The sequence below is a fragment of the Suricata suricatta genome, chromosome 16, assembly GCF_006229205.1.
Source record: "Suricata suricatta isolate VVHF042 chromosome 16, meerkat_22Aug2017_6uvM2_HiC, whole genome shotgun sequence".
Lineage (NCBI taxonomy): Eukaryota > Metazoa > Chordata > Mammalia > Carnivora > Herpestidae > Suricata > Suricata suricatta.
The window spans coordinates 18257000-18278368 of record NC_043715.1 but is presented as its reverse complement, the minus strand read 5'-3'; the positions used below and the strand labels follow the sequence as shown (position 1 = coordinate 18278368).

Here is a 21369-nt window from a genome sequence, read left to right as displayed (position 1 = left end):
CAAGCTTTTCAAGCAATCAAAACAAATTGTATCATAAGATGCTTAAAGACAGGGGTACCTGGATGGCTCAGATGGTTGAGTGTCTGACTTCAGCCCAGGTCATGATCTCCCTGTTTGTGAGTTCAAGCCCCACATTGGGTTCTGTGCTAACAGCTCAGAGCCTTGAGCCTGCTTCAGATCCTGTGTCTCCCTCTCTCTCAGCCCCTCCCCCACTCGAGCTCGCTCGCTCTGTCTCTCAAACATAAATAACATTAAAAAAAATTTTTTTTAAAGATGCTCAAAAACAACTATATTTTGTAATAAACCAATGGTTTACCTTGCCGATACTGCTTCTTTGAAGGAAAAAGCTAAAATAGAATAAAAAAAGATTAAGGGCTTCCTTGACTATAAAGGAAAGGTTATATTTCATTCAGACTATGAAATGAACTATATTTTGATTACAGGTTATTACAACCTTTCTGGAGGATTATTAACGTGATGAAAATTCTAATCAAAGACTAGGCTAATATATCAATGTTCCCAAAATATGTACCACAGAATACAAATTTCATAAGATGCTATGAGAGAAAAAAAAGTTCCCTAGCTTTACAAAGTTTAGGAAACATCATATGTTCTATTTCCTTCTTGGAAATTCATAATGTACATAACACACATAACATTAAAGTCTCATATTACAGAAATGCTTCACTTCATTGGGCCCACTTCCCAAAGTCATTTGACCATGAAATCCTTTTGCCTGTTTAGCAGCTATGAACATCCCCCAGAGCCAGTGTTCCACAGACCACACTCGGGAAATGCTATGTTGAACTGCCTGCTTTTCTAAGTAACTATAATTGACTTATTCAAGCTTCTTCCCACATCTACCCTTGTCCTGTGTCAAGGCCCAAATCTGAAGCTGGGTACCATTTTGTAGCACAAAATTAGTGGCTCCATAAGAAAAAAAAATTATTATTCTTATCACACACTGCTCAAACCAACCAAATAAGTAAGGATAATAGGACTTTTTTCTGTAGCGATACCAATATTGTTGTTATGGATATACTACCACCCAATATCAAAGGTCAATATGAACTGACTTTGAATATACTCATTGTTGTCATATACTAACAAATATAATGAGAGGTTCCAGCCTCCAAGTCCCTGAAAAGAATCTGAAATCCAAATCCGGGAATGCTTTGGAAGTCTAAATTATGATCATCTTTAAAACAATGATATACAGGCCACCTTTAAAACAGCATTTTTATAGAGACAGTGGAACATACAGGAAGACATACCTGGAATAAGCTCAGAAGAAATACAAATAAAACGTAGTTTTTATTATTCTTACAATCCAAAAATACAATTATTTTAATTATGTACTAACACCTAGGGATCAATGCAGGAATTTAAGAATTGTCTAGATTTCACAAGTCAAGGAATAATGACTACTTCTTTGCACTAATAACAATAAAGACAAAAATGACGCGTATCTTTTATTAATGACCTATCTGCTGGAGACTGATCTGTACTGACTTACTTCATCCTCACCATAATCCTGAACACAGGAATTAGTTCTGAGAGTCAAGTCACTTTGATTGAGGAGGTGAAATTGGGATTTGGGCCTTACTCTCCTGTGACAGTGACCTCCCTTCCCTAACATACATGTGTTTAAAAAGAATAGAACATACTTATTTCCAGCATCTTCTCCGCTGACCTGATTTCCATCAATGATGGTAAATGAACCAATACCTGGAAGACAAAACAGAGTCAATCAAGAATACATATTTCTAGTTCAAAACCATAAAGGGGTAAATTTACAACCACAAAACTACATTACCTGGTAGCACCAAGTTTTTTAGAATTTCAGTTCCTGTGGCTGTTGCATTTATTAGGCAAACATGAGCAGATTCTAAAGCCTCTTGCCCATGATCACCCCACAACCTATAAAATAAGACACAAACTCAACATTTTTAAAACTTTCATACAAATGCAGCTTTCTTATTTCGATGGTGATCTTTGATCTTCAAAGTGTTCTTGCATAGAATTGCTGATGTGATAACCACAGCAAACATGTGGGACAGGAACAGCAACAGGTGTTATAGGGATTATATAGCTAAGTGACCTGAGACTCAGGTTGAAGCTTTGCGTGATTAAAAGGGGGTCAAATCAGTACTAAAAACCTTGTCTTCCAGATCCTTGTGCATTACCCTTTTCAAGCCGGATAACTTACAGAAAAGAGTCTTTAGAGATATTAACATTAAAGAAGTACCTTGAACTTAACACCTATTCTCTACTTCATTTCTCCTTAAATTATATACACCCAGTATTTTTAAGATCTTTACATAGAATTTACCACTGTGACATCTCCAAGAGCGAGAAAAGCTTTACCAAGAAAACTGAATTACTGTCATCTGAAAAGGCTCCCATTGACTTCTACAGGAGTGCTTTAAAATATAATACCCAGGGACACCTGGGTGGCTCAGCCATTTGAGTGTCTGACTCTTGATTTCAGCTCAGGTCATGATCCCTGGGTCATGGGATCGAGCCCTGCATGGGGCTCCATGCTGGATGTGGAGTCTGCCTGAGATTCCTATCTCCTCCTTGTGCCCTTCTCTCCTGCTCACTCTAAAATTAAAACAAATAAAATAAAAAATAACATATAATACCCAATGCTCGTTTTAGTAGCATGATTAATAAATGCATAAAATGCATACATTCACAAACACATATAATAAGGATTCAATAGATACCTGTTATAACCTGATTCACACTGGCATATCATTAACGGGGCAAGATACATGATCACACACGCACCATGGCATCTGGGCCAACCTGGTTACCTTCACCCAGAAAACCTATTATCTGCTCTTACCAGTACGGAAAGTATGGAAGAGCCCAAATGCCACAGTCTGGAAGACTGATAGGCTTTAATGAGCTTTCCCTGTCCCCTGATCTAAAGCATATTCCCTGTTATTGTGTAGCCTATGTCCTCCAGAGCATATCACAACTGTAACTACTTCATTTGGTGTTTTATTTGCTGAACATCCATCTTTCTATTCCAGTCTAAGCTCCATGAGGGCCCAGATGACTCCCCACATGCACCACTGGAGCCCCAATGTCTGGCACACTGCCTTGCTCCAGGTAAGTGATCACTGAACAGCTGTCAAACAAATGGAGGAACAGCACAGAAGAACCAGACTGACTGGGAACATCTGGTTTTTTCTATTAAAAAAGTAGGGCACACAGAAGACACCGGACATATTTGGTTGATGTCTACCTGGGTGGTCAGTGAGCCTTAGAGAATGCTGATGCATCTCTAGGTAGCGTGTTTCAAGAAAAAGGCCAGACAAGAAATGAATCCTCTTTGCTCCCTTGCTGGCCTAGGTATGGAACACATGGCCTTGCTGACTGCTGCCCAGCTGCACAACTTTGCTTCTAGCTGCCTCACTCTGACACTTCAAAACCAATAACCAAGGCTCACCATGAAAAGTAAAATGTGGTCCTTAACAGGACTGAACTCAGCAAAAACTCTCTTTTGTTAAAGTACTTAATAACCTAAAATACCTTTTCAGCTCTGTCTTGTATGGTTACATCTGAATTCAAAACACAAGCAAAATTGGGGCGCCTGGGTGGCTTAAATGGTTAAGCGTCGGACTTCGGCTCAGGTCATGATCTCAAGGTTCGTGGGTTCGAGCTCCCTGTCAGGCTCTGTGCTAAGAGCTCAGAGCCTGGAGCCTGCTTTGGATTGTGTGTCTCCCTGTCTTTCTGCCCTCTCCCCTGCTCGCATTCTCACTCTGCCTCTTTCTGAAAAGTAAGCATTAAAACATTAAAAACACACACACACACACACACACACACACACAAGCAATGCTAAAAATTTACAAGAGAACACAAGCTGGTTACAAGGGCTCTGTCACCTTGCTACCTTTCCCAGAAGCTTGGGAGCAGAGTGATGTGAATGAGTACAGGCTCTGAAAAAGGCAGAAAGAAGGGCCTATGTTTGTTTGTTTAAAAAAATTTTTTTTAACTTTTTAAATGTTTATTTATTTTGGGGAGAGAAAGAAAGGGACAGAATCTGAAGTAGGCTCCAAGCTCTGAGCTGTTAGCACAGAGCCGAATGCGGGGCTCAAACTCATATGCCCAAGACCATGTCCTGAGCCAAAGTCAGACACTTAACCAACTGGGCCACCCAGGCACTCCAGAAGGGCCTATGTTTAATTTACTTCCTAGCTCAAATCCATGGAAGATCTAGACGAGTTATCTAACTTCTCCAAGACTGTTTCCCCATTTATAAAGCCAAGTGAATGTCTGCCTTAAGCATCCAGCTTCGGCTCAGGTCATGATCTTACAGTTTGTGGGTTCAAGCCCGGCGTCGGGCTCTGTGCTGACAACTAGCTCAAAGCCTGGAGTCTGTCTTCTGATTCTGTGCCTCCCTCTCTTATGACCCTCCCCTGCTCACGCTGTCTCTCTCTCTCTCTCAAAAATAAATAAAACATTAAAAAAAAATAAGAATTAAGTGCCTAAAGCCCCCAAATACAGCAGTAGACCAGAGGTGCAAATGGGAGTTCAAGGAGGCATAGGGACATACTGTAACTTCTCCTGGCTTGCGGGCTCCAAAAAGGATGGAGGCCAAACATTTGTGTTACTTCCACTGCCTTAACACATAGAAGATGCTCAATAAATAAGGAATGAAGAGTGTGAGGAGAAAAAGCAAGAGAGAGGAATTAGCCAAGGACCTGCCTGATGGCTTAGACCTGCAGTGTCCACTAAGGTAGCCTTTAGCCACGTTTGGCTACTGAGCACTAAAAATGAGGCTAGTCAGAACTATGATGTGCTTACAAGTATAAAATGTCAGGTTTCGAAAACAATATGAAAAAGAGAGTAAAGTATCCCTAATAAATTTTTATACTAAGTGTTAAAATGGTATATTTTAGATACACTAGGTTTAAATAAGCTGTATTCTCCGCCTGTTTCTTTTTCTTTTTACTGTGGCTGCTAGAAAATGTGTAATTACGTATGCGGCTCACACAAGACTGGCATTATAGTCCTACTGGCCAGTGCTGGCTGTCCCTAACGCTCGGCGCGGTTCTCGGCAGCCAGGATGGGGTACTCCTGATCCCCCAATTCTGCTAAACGAGGAGTGAGAGCGCAGCGAGGCGGAGCCGGCTGCCGCCCGGGGGACCGGGCCGACGCTGGGACCGCGCTACTCGAACTGCACACCTCGTGGCGGGCGGGCGCGTCCCCTGGAGAAGTGGAGTCCCGACCCTCAAAGGGCACCCCAGAGGCCCCAGGCCGGGAAGCCCCGGGAGCCGGCTCCCCAACGCCAGGACTGCCCGGCCAGGCCTAGAGGGAGGCCTGGAAGAGGCCCCACCGCGCCGCCCACTGGCTTAGGCCCGGCCGGGACGTAGAGGAGCCCGCCGGCCGGCCCGCCCGACTCGGTGAGCCCTGGCTCACCTCAGCTGCCTGTCGTACTTCTGCTCCTTGAGCAGCTTCCCCGGTTGCGCCATGGCCGCACCCGTCTCGCGAAGAGCCGACCCCTACGGAACCCCACCTCCACTTCCACGAGTGCGCAGGCGCAATGAGCGCCCCTTCCTCGCCGCTCCCTCCCGCGCGCCGCCCGCAGGGGGCGCCACTACCTCACTGCGCACGCGTAGCCGATACACCTGGGGAGTACGCGGGCACAGCCGGAACCGAGAATGGTGTCTTTTCACTATGATCCAGCCCTGCTAAGCTGCCAGTCCATGACTTCGAACGTGCAGTAATTGTGGGAGACTCCGGCTTTGGAATCAGGCAGATTTGGTGTTTAACCACGTACTAGTTGTGAAATCTGCTTTTTACCTCTCAAATCCTTTGTTTGCTTATCTGTGCATTGGGGATAAATGGGTCTACATCACCGGGTCTTAAATGAGATTTTGAATACACAGAGCCAGATTCACAAAAAAATCTTGAATGGATAATTACTTTCATTATTATGATCATTATTGTATACTCATTTCTTCCATCCTTTCCATGCAACAAGCCCACACAAGAGCCTGTTTCAAACCACAAAGTTAGCTGCCCCCAGCTGCAGATACAAAGACAGATAAGTCCAAGATCCTGTTCTTGAGAAGTTCACAGTCTTGAGAAGGGAGACGGTCAATAAATAAGTCCTTATTAGACAATGTGGCCCTCATAAATCGAGGGAAGTTGGGGTGCTGAAAGGTGCACAGAGGAACTCCACCCTCTCCCCTTTTTGCCTCTCCAGGAATGTTTCACATGGTGTGGGCAAGGAAGAACGTTTTAAGCAGAAGCAATAGCAGGTGTCTTCTTGGGAGGCAGAGAAGGCATGGCAAGATGGAGGCTCTAAATGAAAATTGGTGTGGTGGTGAGTTAGGCAGAGGGTAGGAAAAGGTCAGGAGAAGCTTGACAGACAGCAGGGGCCAGGTTGTGAGGCCCGTGAACATAAAAGCAAGAAGAAATTTAAAGCCCTCTACTTTGTGAAAAGAGCCACTTTGGAACAGGATGGCTGCCCTGTGAGGATAGGTGCCAAGAGGGTTACCCCAAGAAAAAGAGGGAGAGGAGACTGGAAGCCAAACAAACAGCAGGGAGGGAGATGAGGATTCTTTCCCCTCTATCTCCCAGACCCTACAGGCACCTTCAGGTTAATAATTCCCTGAAACAAGGTGAAAATGATCACAGATCCCCACCCCAACCCACCCTGGGATGGTGACAAGGGAGGAGGGACAGTCTGACAGTAATGATGCAGTGATGATGGGTGCAATTCCCCTGGGTGCTGTCTCCAGGATCAGGGTGGGACACACCCTCCTATGACTTCCTTGCTCCCACCCAGCACCCATGGAATACAACTGATGGGAAACAAAGGATTGAGGCTCTCCCACCTCATCATGTGCGTATGCTGTTACATTTCCTTCTCCAGTTAGGCAGGTGAAATATAAGGGATAATAAAATACACCCAGGGAATGTGAGGAGGTCAAAAAGCAACAGGTGAGAGTTCATTGCTTAGCTTCTCACGTTCTGTGCAGTCATGGAGTGTGTGGACTACATCCCCAAATCTGGTGGTGGAAGTCATAATGCCTATGAAGAAATGTATGATTTTGACAAAGTTTCATGTTGGTGGTGTTTGTAAAAGGATACTTCACAGTATTCGTTTCCTACAGCTGCTGTAACAAAGTACCACAAACTTAGTGGCTTAAAACTACAGAAATGTAGGGGCACCTGGCTGGTTCAGTCATAGAGCATGCGACACTTGATCTCGGGGCTGTAAGTTCGAGACCCAAGATGAATACAGACATTACTTAAAAGTAAAATCTTTAAGGAAAAAAAAATCTTTAAAAAAAAACCCTACAGAAATGTATTGTCTTACAGTAAAGCTAGAAGTTTGAAATCAAAGTGTGGGCAGTATGTTCCCACTGAAGCTTGAAGGAGAGAATCCTTCCTGGCCTTCCTTGCTTCTAGTTGTTGGCTGTCAGTCCTCGGCTTACAGCCACAACACTCCAGTCTCCACCTCCATCATCACATGGCATTCTCCTCTCATGCCTCTATCTGCATCTCTTCTCATAAGGACACCAGTGACATTGGATCAGGCCCACCCTAAAATGACCTCATCTTAACTTGATTACATCTGCAAAACCCGTTCCCAAATAACATCACATTCATAGGGGCTAGGTGGCTAGGACTCTGCAATTTGGGCAGGGGGAGTGGGGGAACGGGGGAATGACCCACTTTAACCCAAAATAGCGTTTAAAGGTGCTTGTGCTGGATCCCTGGAGGCTGAGTTGATCAGCCACAAACCTTGCCATCTGAGAACTCAGGGCCCACTGATGACTTTTTCCTATTGTGAAGGACAGAGAATCAAACTAGGTCTCAAACTAGGAAACCATGGCCTCATGCCATTGGTTTTCAAAGTGTGCTCCTGGACCAGCAGCAGCTGCTTCACTTTGGAATGCATTAGAAATGCAAATTCTCAGGCCCCAGCCCAGCCCACTGAATCAGAAACTCTGGGGTGGGGTGAGGCCCAGGGAAGCATCATGAGCACTCCAGGTGGTTCTGATGAACACTCAAGTTTGATAACCACTGACCTAGCCCAACTTCCCACTGAACAAAATAAGTGGGGAAAGCTGAGCCCCATAACCACGAAAAGACCCCCATTTATCAAGCACTACATGCTAAGCAGGCCCTTGCTATGCATCACCTCATTTTGTGCTCACCGAATGCAATAGATATATCCCATTTCATAGATGAGACCGTGGGCTGGGAGAGGTGAGTAAAATCACAAAGCTTCACAGGTATTAAAAGGTGGTACAAGGATTCGAAACAAACACCCCAATGGATCTGGCCAGACCCCAGCTCAGGTCTGTTATTTTACCTATCTTGGCTGGCCTTAGCTGGAGGAGACTGGATCCTCAGGTTCCCAAGCAGTCTGGGGCTAGCTCTGCCCCATAAGAGCTTACAGTCCCTGGAAAACCAGCCAGAAAAAATGAGTCACAATCCAGGACACCTTCCCAGACCTCTACCACTATCTCTCTTGTCCTTGCCTATCCTAGCCCTTCTCATCCCGGTGTTCCTTGGCCAATCTCTTACCTTACACCCCTCCCCCCTCACCGAGGCAGGTATGGGTCTACAATGGTCACAGGCGTCGTATCTCCCATACCTGGCCCAGAATGTGGCATCAGTAAGTCTTCAATCAATGCATATCAAATGAAAGAATAAATTTCTCTTTTTTTACTAAAAATTTTTTAATATATTTATTTACTTTTGAGAGAGAGACAGAGAGAGAGAGACAGAGTGTGACTGGGGAAGGAGCAGGGAGAGAGGAAGACCCAGAATCCAAAGCAGGCTCCAGGCTCGGAGCTGTCAGCACAGAGCCTGACACAGGGCTCAAACCCACAAACTGCCAAATCATGACCTGAGCTGAAGTCAGACACTTACCCAACTGAGCCACTCAGGTGCCCCTGAAAGAATACATTTCTGAAACTACTTCTACCATACTTTCTCATTTTAAAATGCCTTACTGGCAATATGTATATCATCAGATTTGGTAATTCCACGTGTAGCAATCTGTTGTCCCAAGAAAATCATCACACACACACACACACACACACACACACACTCACACACACACAGATGTATAAATAAGAATGTTCACTGTAGTGCTATTTAAAATAGTAAAAAATGGAAATAATCCATACACTAGAGATTATTAAGTGTCAAGCTCTCGAAGGCTGATCAAACAGGAAAATGCTTACCACAGGGCATTGGGTGAAAAAGAAAATGGTCACAAAGCTATACATATGATTCCCATTATCTTTTCAGTACTACTAATACATACTTAAGAAGCCTGGCAGGATGGTCACTAAAATATTAACAGTGATGATTCTTGCTTAATAATATAACCAGTGGTTTTAATTTTCTTCTCTGTGTTTTTCTGATTCTTCCAAGTTTTCTACAATGAATAGGTGTCACTACCATAATTGGAAAAATGGTGTTTGGGGTTCTAAATGTGCCCAGCAAACTAAGGAGAAGGGGAAACAACAGAGGTTCTCGGGTCCGAGGAGTACATCCTTGAAACAAGGAGTCTCCTAGACATCATATCACCTCACCATCCTATTAACCTTCTAGATTCTCTATTCTCATTTTATAGAGGAGAAGACAGGTTCAGAGAGGTGAAGTAACTTGCTTCAGGTCACACAGCCAGGTATGTTGGGAGCCATGCCTGAGCTCATTCCATCTGACTGTGTGCACACATAAACATACATACTTGAAGTGGAAATACACAACAAACTTATTTTTGATTTTAGAGTCTCTGGGCCACAGGGTTTCTGGCCTGGCCTGCGGGCCCTGTGCATAAGACACAGTGCGAAGTGCATCCACCTCTACCTGTTGGTGTGGCACGGGACAGCTGTAGTGTCAACCCATGCTCACAGGGATCCCCTTGAGGAAGGCTGGGCAGGGGCAATCCCCTCAGTACCTTGTGGAGCAAAGACCTTGTACCTTCCAGAGAGGAAGTGAGATCTAGTCAAGGTCACTTGATGAATGGGATATGGCTGTGTGAGCTGCTCCTGCCCTCCTTCTCCCGCCCTTCATTATAGCCCTCATACCCACTCACCCCTTCCCCATATTCCTCCTCCCCATGAACAGTGAACCACTAATGCCAGTGAGACCAAAGAGTAAACTTCAGGGCAGTGAAATCAATTCATGTGTAAAGACAACACATAATTGAAATGGGAGGCTCCTGAATTGGGGCCTAGGCTTTCCCAGGTTGACCTGAGTGGGCTGCTGGGGCAACTGGGGCCTCACCTGATAGGGGCAGAGGACACCGGCTCCTCCCACCTGCCTGAGTGCCAGCACTCCAGAACCTGGAGTACATTGCTGAAGAAAGGCTGCAGGGAGGAAAAGAACCAGATCAACTTTTATTTGGTTGTTCAGAAGGTACAAAGGAGTAAGAAGTAGTGTCTCTCCCACCCTCATTCCGCACCCTCCCCCACCCTTCCTCTCTCCCAGTCTCCTTCCTGGAGGCACTCTCCCAAGCTTTCTTAAGTCCTTCCAGAGAAAGTCTTGCATATATGCAAATGACAATCATATTTAAAATCCATTTCCTCCCCCTCTCTGTGCTTTTAGACGTGTTGAATAAGGGACTCAGCAGCTCTGGATTTTTATCTTTGCTCTGTCACTGTGTTCCCTAACTCTTTCCTAACTCAACTTCTTAAGCCTTCCTTTCCTCATCTGTAAAACGGGGCAAAAATCCACCTACAGTTGCTGTGCAGATGAAATTGGATGCAAGCTATATAAATAATTCCAGCTTTATTTTTTTAAATACTATAAATAACTACAGAAAAGGCCTGGGTCACTCTAAAGGAGGAGCAGATCGATAAAGTAGGTAGGTTTGGCCCCCTCCCCAGGCCCTGGGAGTGTTGCGACTCCCCCAGGAGAAGGGTGGCTGGCTCCTCTGGGATGGAGCAAGCATGTCTTCTTGGTCTGAGGATGACAGTTCTGGCTTAGCCCTGGGGCCTGACAGTGTTGTATTCTCTGTCACATGCTGATCTTGGGGGCCCCATCCCCTGAATCTCTATCACAAATCCCCTGCCACTGCCTGATGGCCATATTTATAGTAAAAACTCCTTCCAGCTCCCAGGTCAGAGAAGCGTAGCTAAGCAGGGCTGGGAAGTCACTGACTGGCATTGGCTCAGCCAAGGAGTTGTCAATAAATCTCTGCAACTCTAGCATGTGGAACTGAGGTTCAAGGCCTAGAAGAGGGAACTAAGATAGCCACAGAGATGTAGGGGAGCCAGGCAGACAAGATGGCAGACTCCTTCCCAAGGTCAGTCGAGAGCAGGGCCTGAAATAGTCTCGTCTGATCAAGGTCAAATGGCCCTTCACCTCCTGTTGGGTACAGGACCTTGGTTGGGATCATTGGTCTGTCCTTCCATCCACCCATCTGTGTGTCTTCCAAAAACTGCCTGCTGAGGCCTAATCCGAGACAAGACCTATCCTTGGCACAAGGCCACATCTAGAATGAATCAGATTGAGCCGCCTGAAGCCAGTGGGTGGAAGACAGAGGAGGGCACAGCAAGGAGCAAGGTTCATGGGTGGGAAAATGTTGGGCCAAGGCAGGCAGTAGGTTGAGTGCAGGGCAGAGGGCCTGAGCTCCCAGCAAGTATGCCAAAGGTCACGAGGAAGCAAGGAGAGGAAGGGCAAATAGCAGGTTGTAGAGGGACAGGCAAAGAGTCCTGGAGGGAAGGAGGAAGCAATGGAAAGAATAAGAGGTTGGGAACCTCAGACCTGCTTCTGTGAGGGAGCCAGCTCTTGACTGTCCTCATACCCACTGGTTGATTGATGCTACTTCCTCCCTATTCTCCCTTTGACATCTGGTTCCACCAGGACCAAGGGTTTTGATTACCAGTTAGGTCCCCTCTCCTACCTAAAGCTCCTAGACCCCCATAACAACAGGACCCCTGCCCCAGCACCAAAGGGAAACAGTAAAGAGCAAAGTCTAGAGAGAGATAAACTGGGAGTGAATCCTTTGCACATGGAGCAAGTCATTTACGTCTCTAGGTCTCAGTCCTCTCTCTGTGAAAGAGGGCTCATGGGAGGACCACTCAAGGTCTAGGGTAGCTACCAGAGTTAGATGACAGAAAGCTTGGCCTGGGACCTGCCCTAGTGTCTGGCAAACAGGGGAAGCTCCACTTCTGGACATTTGATGGTCAATGCACTTTGCATATTAGAGGGGACTCTCTAATCCCAGCAGACTCAGGGACCAGAATTCAGGACCCGGGTAATTGGAATTACCGCTCAGGGACAAGCCCAGGGATGGGGTGGTTTGGGATGTGGGGAAACCTGGGCAGTCTGCACAGAACAGGACGGAGAGCCGTACACGTGAAAAGAGAGAGTCGTCCAGCCAGGGAGGGGGGAGGGGGAGTAGGGAGAGAGGTTTACGTCCCCTGACCCCCCCTCCATCTCGACCCAAACTTGGGGTTCAACTGGCCCGGGAGCGGGCGGGGGCGGGGCACCGCCGGCCTCTTTCGCCCTGCCGGGGGTTGGGGGGGCGGGTCCCCCGGGAACTGCTCCTCCCGCGCGCCGCAGCTTTAAGAGGCTGTTCGGCGATAGCGAGCCGGGCCGGAGCCGCAGCCGGAGCCAGCGGAACTGAGCGAGCAGGCAGGTGCACGGCTGTGGGGACGACAGCGGCATGACTGGCCACCACGGCTGGGGCTACGGCCAGAACGACGGTAGGCGCAGACCCCGACTGGCCCCGACTCGCGGGATCTAACCCCCGACCCCTCGAGCCCAGCCCGATTTCCCGGACTTCAAGCCCCCTACCGTCAGGGCGGAACCGGGACCCTCCTCTGGCCCAGTCCCCCGAATCCAGCCCACCTGCCCGGCCCAAGCTCTAGCTCTCCCACTCCTGGCCCAAAGTCCGCGCTGCGACCCGGCCTGCCCCGCCGCCAGCTAGCCACCCCGCGGCTGAGCGCGCATCCTGCCGCCTCCTCCGCGCAGCCCCTGACTGCTGTGCTCGCCCGGACCCGGACCCCAACACTCACTCACCCGCCGCAGGCACAGGGGGCGGAGGTGGCCCTAGGCAGCTGGGGGCGGTCCGGGCCGAGCGCTATGCGCGGATGTCAGTGCGGGGAGCGCGCACGGCGGGTGTGCGGGGACCTCCCGGGAGCCGGCTCTGCTGGACAAGGGCGCCGTGTCCCCGGGAGAGTTTCCCCGCGGAAGTGTCCGGGTTCGCCTGCTCGCAGGTACGTGAGGGAAGGGAGCATTTGTGGGCGCGCGCGTGAGTATAGGTGTCTACATCGAGCATGGTGTCTGAGCACGTCCTGGTGTGAAGCGTGCCTCCTAGTTTGGGAAAATAGCATCCCAATCCTGCCTCAGTTTCCTTAGGATGCAGAGGAAGAGAGAAGAGGCAGAGGTGAGAGCCATAGGTTGATGGCTTGAATGTGGGTCTGGGGCAGGTCAGTTACCTTTCGGGCTATTTCTTACCAAACAGGTATAGGGGGTTCCCCCTTTCCCTCAGGTGAACGGTGAGGACCCCGAATCTACCCTGCCAGGAGGAAATGCCAGGCAGGGCAGGTGGATGTGGAGAGGAGGAGAGATACTGGTGAGAGGAACAGTCCTTGTCTTCCCTCTCTGGAGAGAGACAGTCACTCTTTGTGGGAGGGTGGGGGTCCTGGACTAATCTGGGGGTTGGGAGGTTGCAGTGAGCCAGAGGGAGTTAGGGAGGGGCTCTGGTGTGTCTGGCTCCCTCTGGGATCCAGGGACACAGGAGCATATTTTGGAGGGGAGACCCCCAGCGCTTGGCATACAAAAGCTAGAGACATTCAGAAAAAGGCAACAGAGCCCGGCAGAGTTGGAGAGAGAGAGGCAGAAAAGGGGCAGGTTGACAGAACCCACAGATCGTCTTCCATCCAGCACTGGATGCTTTGAGACAGTTTCTGGGTATTTCCTCCAGAGTCAGAGTCCCCTGACTGTATCCATCTGCTAGTCTTGCCCACCAGTTCTGAGCATCCAGTATCCTATAGGGCCTGCCCCATAGGCCTGCCAGCCTCTGGCCACTGCCCCTCACCCAGCCAGACCTCAGTCATTCAGTGTAGGGGCAATGAGGCAGGGAAGGACAGAGGATAGAGGTGCCGGCTGCAGCATGCTCACAGGACTTCAAAAATAACCCAGTGGGTCTGGGCCGCGATTCTGAGTCATCCATTGGGGACACAGCTCTGTCGGCACCTGCTGCTGTTTTCTCAGGAAAACTTAAGAAGCCAAAAACGGGGAGAAGCACCAGCCGGCAATAGCTCTAAAAATAGGTTGCATCTCAGGATGTTCCCCAGGGAGATGCTGAGCCTCTCGGCTGCAGATGGAGCCTCTGGGAGGCAGGTGGTGGGCGCTCGTGGGTGTGCACGCAGGTGTGTGTATGTGCTTGCACGAGCATGTATTTTGCTCTAGTCTTTTATTGCAGACCTGGGTTTGCAACAGGGGGTGTTTGTGTGTGATGGGGCATATGCGTGTGTCAGGTGTAGGTGGGAGTGCTGTGTGTATTTATACACATGTGTGATGCTGGGCCTGGCCACTCTGGGCCTGATGAACCCCAGTCACTGTGCATATGTGTATGCACACATGAAAATCTCTATAATCTGTAGGTACATGCCCGGGGAGGGCAGTTGAGGCTGCCCATGCACACGCTGTATGTTTATATCAGTACCGAAGTGTGTGTGTGAAGTGTGGGTGAATTGCCCTCAGTTCTTTCATCTATGAAATGGGAATCATGCTGGTTTCTGCTTTACATTGTGATTGTGAGGAGCAAATGCAAGTCTCAGAGCCAAAGCTAGGTTGATGTTAGCTTATATTATTATTTTCACAAACACCAACATGAACATGCGCAAGGTGCTGGAAGAGGCCAGATATCTGGTAGGGTCAGGTCCGAGACTTCAGATGCCTGGGGCCCTCTGTGAGCACTATTGGGAATTGGGGAGGAGTCATTGCCTAGAACCATCCCTTGGCTTGTGGCTATATTGTGCTCCCTTCCATGAATTACCTCTCTGGGCCTCCTATCAGCTCTGGAAGATGAGTTTTAGTGAGGCCATTTTGCAGACAAGGAAATGGAGGAGGAGAGGGGAAATGGCAGAGCTTGGACTAGAACTCCAAAGCAGGGGCTAACCTCTAAAAGCATACCAGGGAGACCGTCCCCCACAGGTGTCCTCAGCCTGCAGCCCATAGATCCAGGCCAGCCTGAGTCCTTGCCCTCTCCCCACCTGCAGGCCCCTCACAGTGGCACAAGTTGTATCCCATTGCCCAGGGAGACCGCCAGTCACCAATCAACATCGTGTCCAGCCAGGCTGTGTACTCGCCCAGCCTGAAGCCACTGGAGCTTTCCTACGAGGCCTGCATATCCCTCAGCATCGCCAACAATGGCCACTCTGTCCAGGTGGACTTCAATGATAGCGATGATCGAACTGGTGAGTGGCCCTTGCCACAGGCTGGCCCCCCTCACACTGGGCTCCTCACCCTGTGTTGGACAGGCTCGGGAAGGGCAACGTGCAGTGGTGGGGAAGGAAGGCTCCACCTCTCACCAGCCATGAAGCCTTGGGCTGAGCCTCATCCGCTTATGCATAAAACAGAATCCTCTTTTCCTCTCTAGGATCACAGGGAGGAAAAATGAAAAATGGAAGTGATGTTTGTAGTGCTGGCATACAGCAAATGCTCAAGAAATATGGATTCCCTTCCTTCTCTTCCATTTACTGCTTAGGTCAGGTTTGTTTTCACTCCAGGCCCTGTGACTGACCTGCTGGGTGGCCTAAGGCCAAACCCTCCTCTCTGTGTGATCTGGCCAAGCCCAGCAGAGAGAGAAGGGAGCTAATGTATTCCTGTGCCAGGCCCTTTGCTAAGGTCTTAGGCAGCTTTTTTATTCCTCTCAAGAGCCCATCTCTAAAATGGGCAAATAGAGACTCAATGGGCTGGGGAGTTCCAAATAAGCCTGGTCCAACTCCAACCCACCCACAAGCTCAAGATTCCAACCAGCCTGCACCAGAGAGCAGCCAGCGGGACCGTAAGGCATCTCTTTACCCTGGGATGAGAGTCCAGGTTCTTTCATTACCAATCCTAGGTAGAGGCCTCAGGATGAACAGGCCTGTGAGAGGTAGAGTGGGGTAAGGAGGGAACCTGCTAGAGTTTCTTGTCTAATGGAGTAACTGGTACTCTGCCTCTCTATCTCCACCTTTCATCACACACACAATGAAAGCACACAAGAGAACTTAGGTTTCAAGTAGAAAATCAAAAGGCAGAGAAGAGGAAGGAATCCATAGAAGAGTGATCTTAGTTGCTTAGCCCTGAGTTCCCGGGTAGGTCGGGGGGAAAAGGGAAAGAGGGTCAGCTATAGTTCTTGTTGCAGAAGGGAGGAAATCCAGCAGATTCTCAGAAGAAAGACAACATTTCCTGGAACTGAATTTTAGAAAAGCCTCTCACCCAGAGCTTTGAGTGGGGCCATGGGGCTCTTGATGACCCTGAATGACAGTTTGTGATGGAGCAGTTTTCATATAACTGTACCTCCTAACTAGCTTTCAGAGGGCATTGAAGGTTCAGTTCAGACATCAATAGCTTAGTGAAGGCCACTGTTGTTGGGAAGGGAGAAAGGAGTCCAAGGGGGCATGCCTCTGGACCACTGATCCAGTGGCTTAGTCAGGCCTGGCTGGGGTTCCCTCCCTACCAGAATACCCAGGCCAGAGGGGACAGGGAGCCAGCAGAAAGAGAGTGGGCTTGGGAGTGAGACATTTGGGGCTCTGCCACTCATCAGATGTGTGACTTTGGGCAGGACACCTGCTTTTCCAAGCCTCAGTCATACATCTGGTCCAACAGGGATAACAATGTGTTCCTCTCAAGGGCACTATGGGGGCTGATGCCAGCAGAGTGCTGACCACATGGTGAGCGCTCAGTGAACGGTAGTGTGCTCTGTAGTTAGGACAGAGGGAGGAGGCTAAGGGAGTCAAGCTCCAGGGGTTTCCTCCCTGAGAGACCACACTGCAGCATCTCAGGTGGGGCATGCTCAGAGGGGTGGGCCCCCACAGGTCATATAAGACCCTGCTGCTCCTGCCTCTCCCAGGTGGAGCAGCCTGATTGGGCCCCTGCTACGGCCATACCCCCACTTCCCTCCCCAGACTTCTTTTGTGAACCATCCAGCAAAGCTATGGGCAGGCCCTGCTTCTCAGATAGGGCAAGGCAGCAAAGAAAGGCCTTTGGACTGTTCAGTCATCCTCCTCATGGGGCCCCCAGGGAACAAGGCCCTGCCCTGGTCACCCATTCTGGAGGGGCCTAGTGGAACTCTGAGCCCAGGGCAGTCACCTGATCTAGGGGCTCACATTCAAGCACTGGGGCTCCCTCCACTGCCTGATCCCTTTCAGCTGGAAATTCAATCAGTCCCAGGAGGCCTTGTGCCTGGCTCCAGCTCACCAGGTATCAGGGTGAGAAAGTCACTAAACCAGCACAAGTAGGGACCTCCAAAGAGACCATGGGGGATGGCCTGGGCCTGGCCATTAGAGTAGGAACCGTCAGGAGCTGGACTTTGGACAACACCAGGTCCGGAGAAGGCTCAAGGTTCTAGGGAGAATGTGGCCTGATGATTAGGGGATTGAGCTCTGGACTTATGAAGGAGATAGAGGCTTATATCCTAACTCAGTGCCTTGCTGAGTGATCTTGACAAAATGTCTTGCCCTCTCTGTACCTCATTTTCCTCCATTGTAAGATCGAGATAACAAGAGGTTCTGTCTCTTATGACTTCTATAAGGCTTCTAGAAGGACTAAACAAAAGAATCCTTCCAATCTAGCCCTAGGTCAGGGGATCCAGACATGAAAGGCCTATTGTTAGTGGTAATGGGAGCCTGGGAGACGAGGGCCCAACTTCCATGCAGAAGAGGGCAGGAATGGGGAGGATGGCCAAGTGGAGTGGTGTACTCTGTCACTACCAGACTCCTCTTCCACCTGCAGGTTGCCTGGATGCCTGCCTGGCCCTGCTAAGGGCCCAGGGCACTGAGTGAGGACTGACCCTAGCCCAGTTAGCCCCCCAAATTTTCCAAATGAAAACTTTATCCCTCTCCTGGGCACTGGCCCAGTCCTGGCACTACCACCTGCTGGGCCGTGTGGACTCCCTCACATGAATTACTACACACCCCACTTCTTCCTGCAGTGGTGACTGGGGGGCCCTTGGATGGGCCATACCGGCTCAAGCAGTTCCATTTCCACTGGGGCAAGAAGCACAGTGTGGGCTCAGAGCACACGGTGGATGGCAAGTCATTCCCCAGTGAGGTAAGGGCCCTCTACCTGAACCCCTCCCTTTATTATTTGAAAAAGGACAGGATGGTCAGGTGCCTAGTGTGAGTGTTGAGAGAGGGTAAGGAGGAGCACCCCCTGGGGTTTAGGAGAGACACCTTCCACCCACACCTAGCACGGGGTCTTCCACATGAACTCTGACCCTGGTCTGCGAGTCTGGAAGCAGTTTTCTGGAGGACAAGTCCAGTCCCATCACACCCTTGCTGACCATCCTACAAGGACTGAGCCTGGCATCAAGGCCCTGTAGGAAGTGACTTTATCTGGCTTCACCTTTTCCTGACCTCCCCCAATATTGACAAGCATGTGATGAATCTCCTTTCCACACCTGGATTTTGAATATCCCAGGCTTTGTGCCTATGCTGTTCTCTCTACCTGCGGGACCGTTCCCAGGGTTCCGTCTGATAACCCCGTACTTATTCTTCGGACTCAGCTGCAGGCACCACCTCCTAGCATGGATGGCCATTAACTACTTCACAGTTCATGCAGGTCAGGGCCTGAGCCAGATTCCTCTTTGGGTCACCCGGGGCTCAGGAAAGGGTTCGGCCCAGAGCAGTGTGGACGTTATCTGTGGCCCCTGGGGGCTTCCTACCCCTCTTGCAGAGGGAAGCCTGGCTTTGAGCTCTCACGGCCCTCGGAGGCGCTAAGCACTGGCCTGGTCTGTTGTTGCCCCTATAGCTGCACCTCGTGCACTGGAACGCCAAGAAGTACAGCACCTTTGGGGAGGCAGCCTCAGCACCTGACGGCCTGGCTGTGGTCGGTGTCTTCTTGGAGGTAAGGGGTGGTTACCAGGGCCAAGAGGGGCATGGGGAGCCTGGCACTTCCCCTAGTTCCAAACATGCTGGGTGCTGGGCTCACACTACCCTTTCCCTGACAGACAGGGAATGAGCACCCCAGCATGAACCGTCTGACAGATGCGCTCTACATGGTTCGGTTTAAGGTGAGACCAGGGGTCCATGGTCCTGACCCAGAGCAGCCTGGTGGGAGGGAGGAAGAGGCTGGAGCACAGAGCGGGCCCATCCACTGCTCTGGTCTGACAGCAAACCTTGCTGAGATGAAGGGTACAGGTGAGCAGCTGCAGTGCCCTGCAAATGACTCCTCTTCATCAGAGTCAGTGGCCTCGCTGAGTGCCCAGGATACAACCTGGTTGGGTATAGGATTGGTAAGATGGATCGTTGTGTTAATGGCCATCCTACAGCCAGCTCCACTCAGGGCAGTTGAAGGAAAAGGCAAAGAGAGAGAGAACATGGTGCCCAGAGGCACCACAGCTTTTACATACCAGACAACAGGTGGAGAGGGCCGGGTCCAGCTGGGGGATGGCATCCGGTATCACAGAGCTGTGCCCACAATTTGCATCAACGGGCCAAAGAGAAGACCAAATCTTGCTGACAGGAAAGGGTGGGAGGATGCTGGTCTGGTCCTGGTGCAGATCTATGCTGATTCCTGGGTTTGCTTGCTCTGTCCCAGGGAACCAAGGCCCAGTTCAGCTGCTTCAACCCCAAGTGCCTCCTGCCTGCCAGCCGGCACTACTGGACCTACCCGGGCTCCCTGACGACGCCCCCACTGAGCGAGAGTGTCACCTGGATCGTGCTCCGGGAACCTATCAGCATCTCAGAGAGGCAGGTGAGTCCTCCCAGAGGACCAGTTGGAGGGCTGTGGCACTCAGGGTCCACCCCCGGGGATTAACTCCCTCAGCCAGCAAGCTACAGCTTATAGTCCCACCATCAAGTCTCCCATCTTTTGCTAACAAACATTTAGGTTCTTGTTTGGGAGTTTGCTTGATTATTAGTCATTAGGACCTCGCCACAGGCTGAGAGGGGAGATGCCTGTGTCCTGGGACCACCCCTACTGTGTTAGAATCTGAATCCTGCATTTAGTGACAAGTCTTAGCTACATGGAATTGGAACTAGAGCCAGGTGGAGCCGGGTCTAGGTTCAGAGGCCCTTTTGTGGGTAAATAACTGAGATCAGGATCCCAAAGAAAGAGAACGAGTGGAGAGTAAGAGGAGGGAGGGTGGAGCTGGCTGGCAAGGTATGCCAGATGATGGGGATCAGAGAGAACCACAGCGCCCTTATTCTGCCCTGAGTTATCTCTTCTACCTTCTCAAGATGGAGAAGTTCCGAAGCCTGCTTTTCACCTCAGAGGACGATGAGAGAATCCACATGGTAAACAACTTCCGGCCACCACAGCCACTGAAGGGCCGTGTGGTCAAGGCCTCTTTCCAGGCCTGAGCTGCCTACCTACCCAGCTGGCCACTAGAGTACCATTTTCCCAAGGGCTTCCACGTCAGCAGACACCAAACCATCTGAGGCTCCCTGCCTGGGGGGTGCTGCGGACCCCCCCATTCAGCTGGCTTGCTCCATGGCCACCCTGGAGGATTCTTGATGGGACCCTCAAGTCAAGGGCACCCTTCAGCTGGGGACAGGAAGGACAGGAGCTGAGCACAGTCCAAGCCTGACGCTGCCTCTGCTCTCCAAGACCCAAAGGTCCCTGGGAATCCCCACTGGCAGTGACAGCAGCCCCACCCTGAGCTCACACTGTGATGGACGAGACTGAGCTCCCTGGGGCAGGCAGCCGACATTGCCAGAAAGACTCAAGCAATAATTAGAGGTGGGCAGAGCTGCCCTCTCGGCGTTACCTCTTCTGCAGGCCTCTGCCACGCACGAACCTCACTGCCGGGCCATTAAAATCAGCACCCAGCCTGCTGGAGATGACATGGCCTTTTCCCTCCAGCCACCTGCTGCCATGGGCAGACACTGGCTATGGCTTAGGGTAGTATCTTCCCTCATCCCCACCCAGCCACCAGAGCCACTTACATGACAATCCATCCATGCAATGATTAATAAACTCATTTATTCCTGCAACAAATGTCCACTGAGTGCCTGTGCTATGCCAAGTACTATTGTAGGCATTTGGGAAGTGGATGGTGGAAACTCAAGCACAGTATGTGGGGAGGAACATCAGTACGGAGCAGGTGAGAGTTATATAGAAGGCAGGGCAAGGACCACTGGAGCAGAGAAAAGGGGGGAAGCCTACCTCATCTGGTGAAATAAAATTCCAGCCAGTATTCCAAGGCAGAGGTAAAGG

General features: G+C 50.0%; 2 protein-coding genes across 4 annotated transcripts in view; one reads left to right on the top strand and one right to left on the bottom strand.

The window, feature by feature from the left end:
• NAE1 (NEDD8 activating enzyme E1 subunit 1) overlaps positions 1-10351 on the bottom strand; it is a 30217-nt gene extending 19866 nt beyond the window's left edge. The window contains exons 1-4 of one of the 2 annotated variants that reach the window (XM_029924957.1): positions 10276-10351; positions 1817-1920; positions 1668-1728; positions 317-347 (exon numbers count right to left, since the gene is read on the bottom strand). Coding sequence is in view for 1 of the 2 variants with exons in the window: in XM_029924956.1 (XP_029780816.1) it covers positions 317-347; positions 1668-1728; positions 1817-1920; positions 5434-5486 (249 nt within the window). In the remaining variant the exon portion in view is untranslated. Of the gene's footprint in view, positions 1-316; positions 348-1667; positions 1729-1816; positions 1921-5433; positions 5545-10275 lie in introns of those variants that run through there. The other variant, XM_029924956.1, reaches the window with a different exon arrangement.
• Positions 10352-12543: 2192 nt separating this feature from the next.
• CA7 (carbonic anhydrase 7) lies at positions 12544-21150 on the top strand. Of its 2 annotated transcripts, XM_029924958.1 has the most exons (7): positions 12544-12701; positions 15225-15422; positions 18143-18261; positions 18961-19056; positions 19160-19222; positions 19750-19905; positions 20391-21150. In XM_029924958.1, the coding sequence occupies exons 1-7, from the start codon at positions 12662-12664 to the stop codon at positions 20511-20513; spliced, it is 795 nt and encodes a 264-aa protein (XP_029780818.1). In that variant the 5' UTR covers positions 12544-12661; the 3' UTR covers positions 20514-21150. The 2 variants fall into 2 exon arrangements, with proteins under 2 accessions (XP_029780818.1, XP_029780819.1); XM_029924959.1 differs by lacking the exon at positions 19160-19222.
• The last annotated feature ends 219 nt before the right edge of the window (positions 21151-21369 follow it).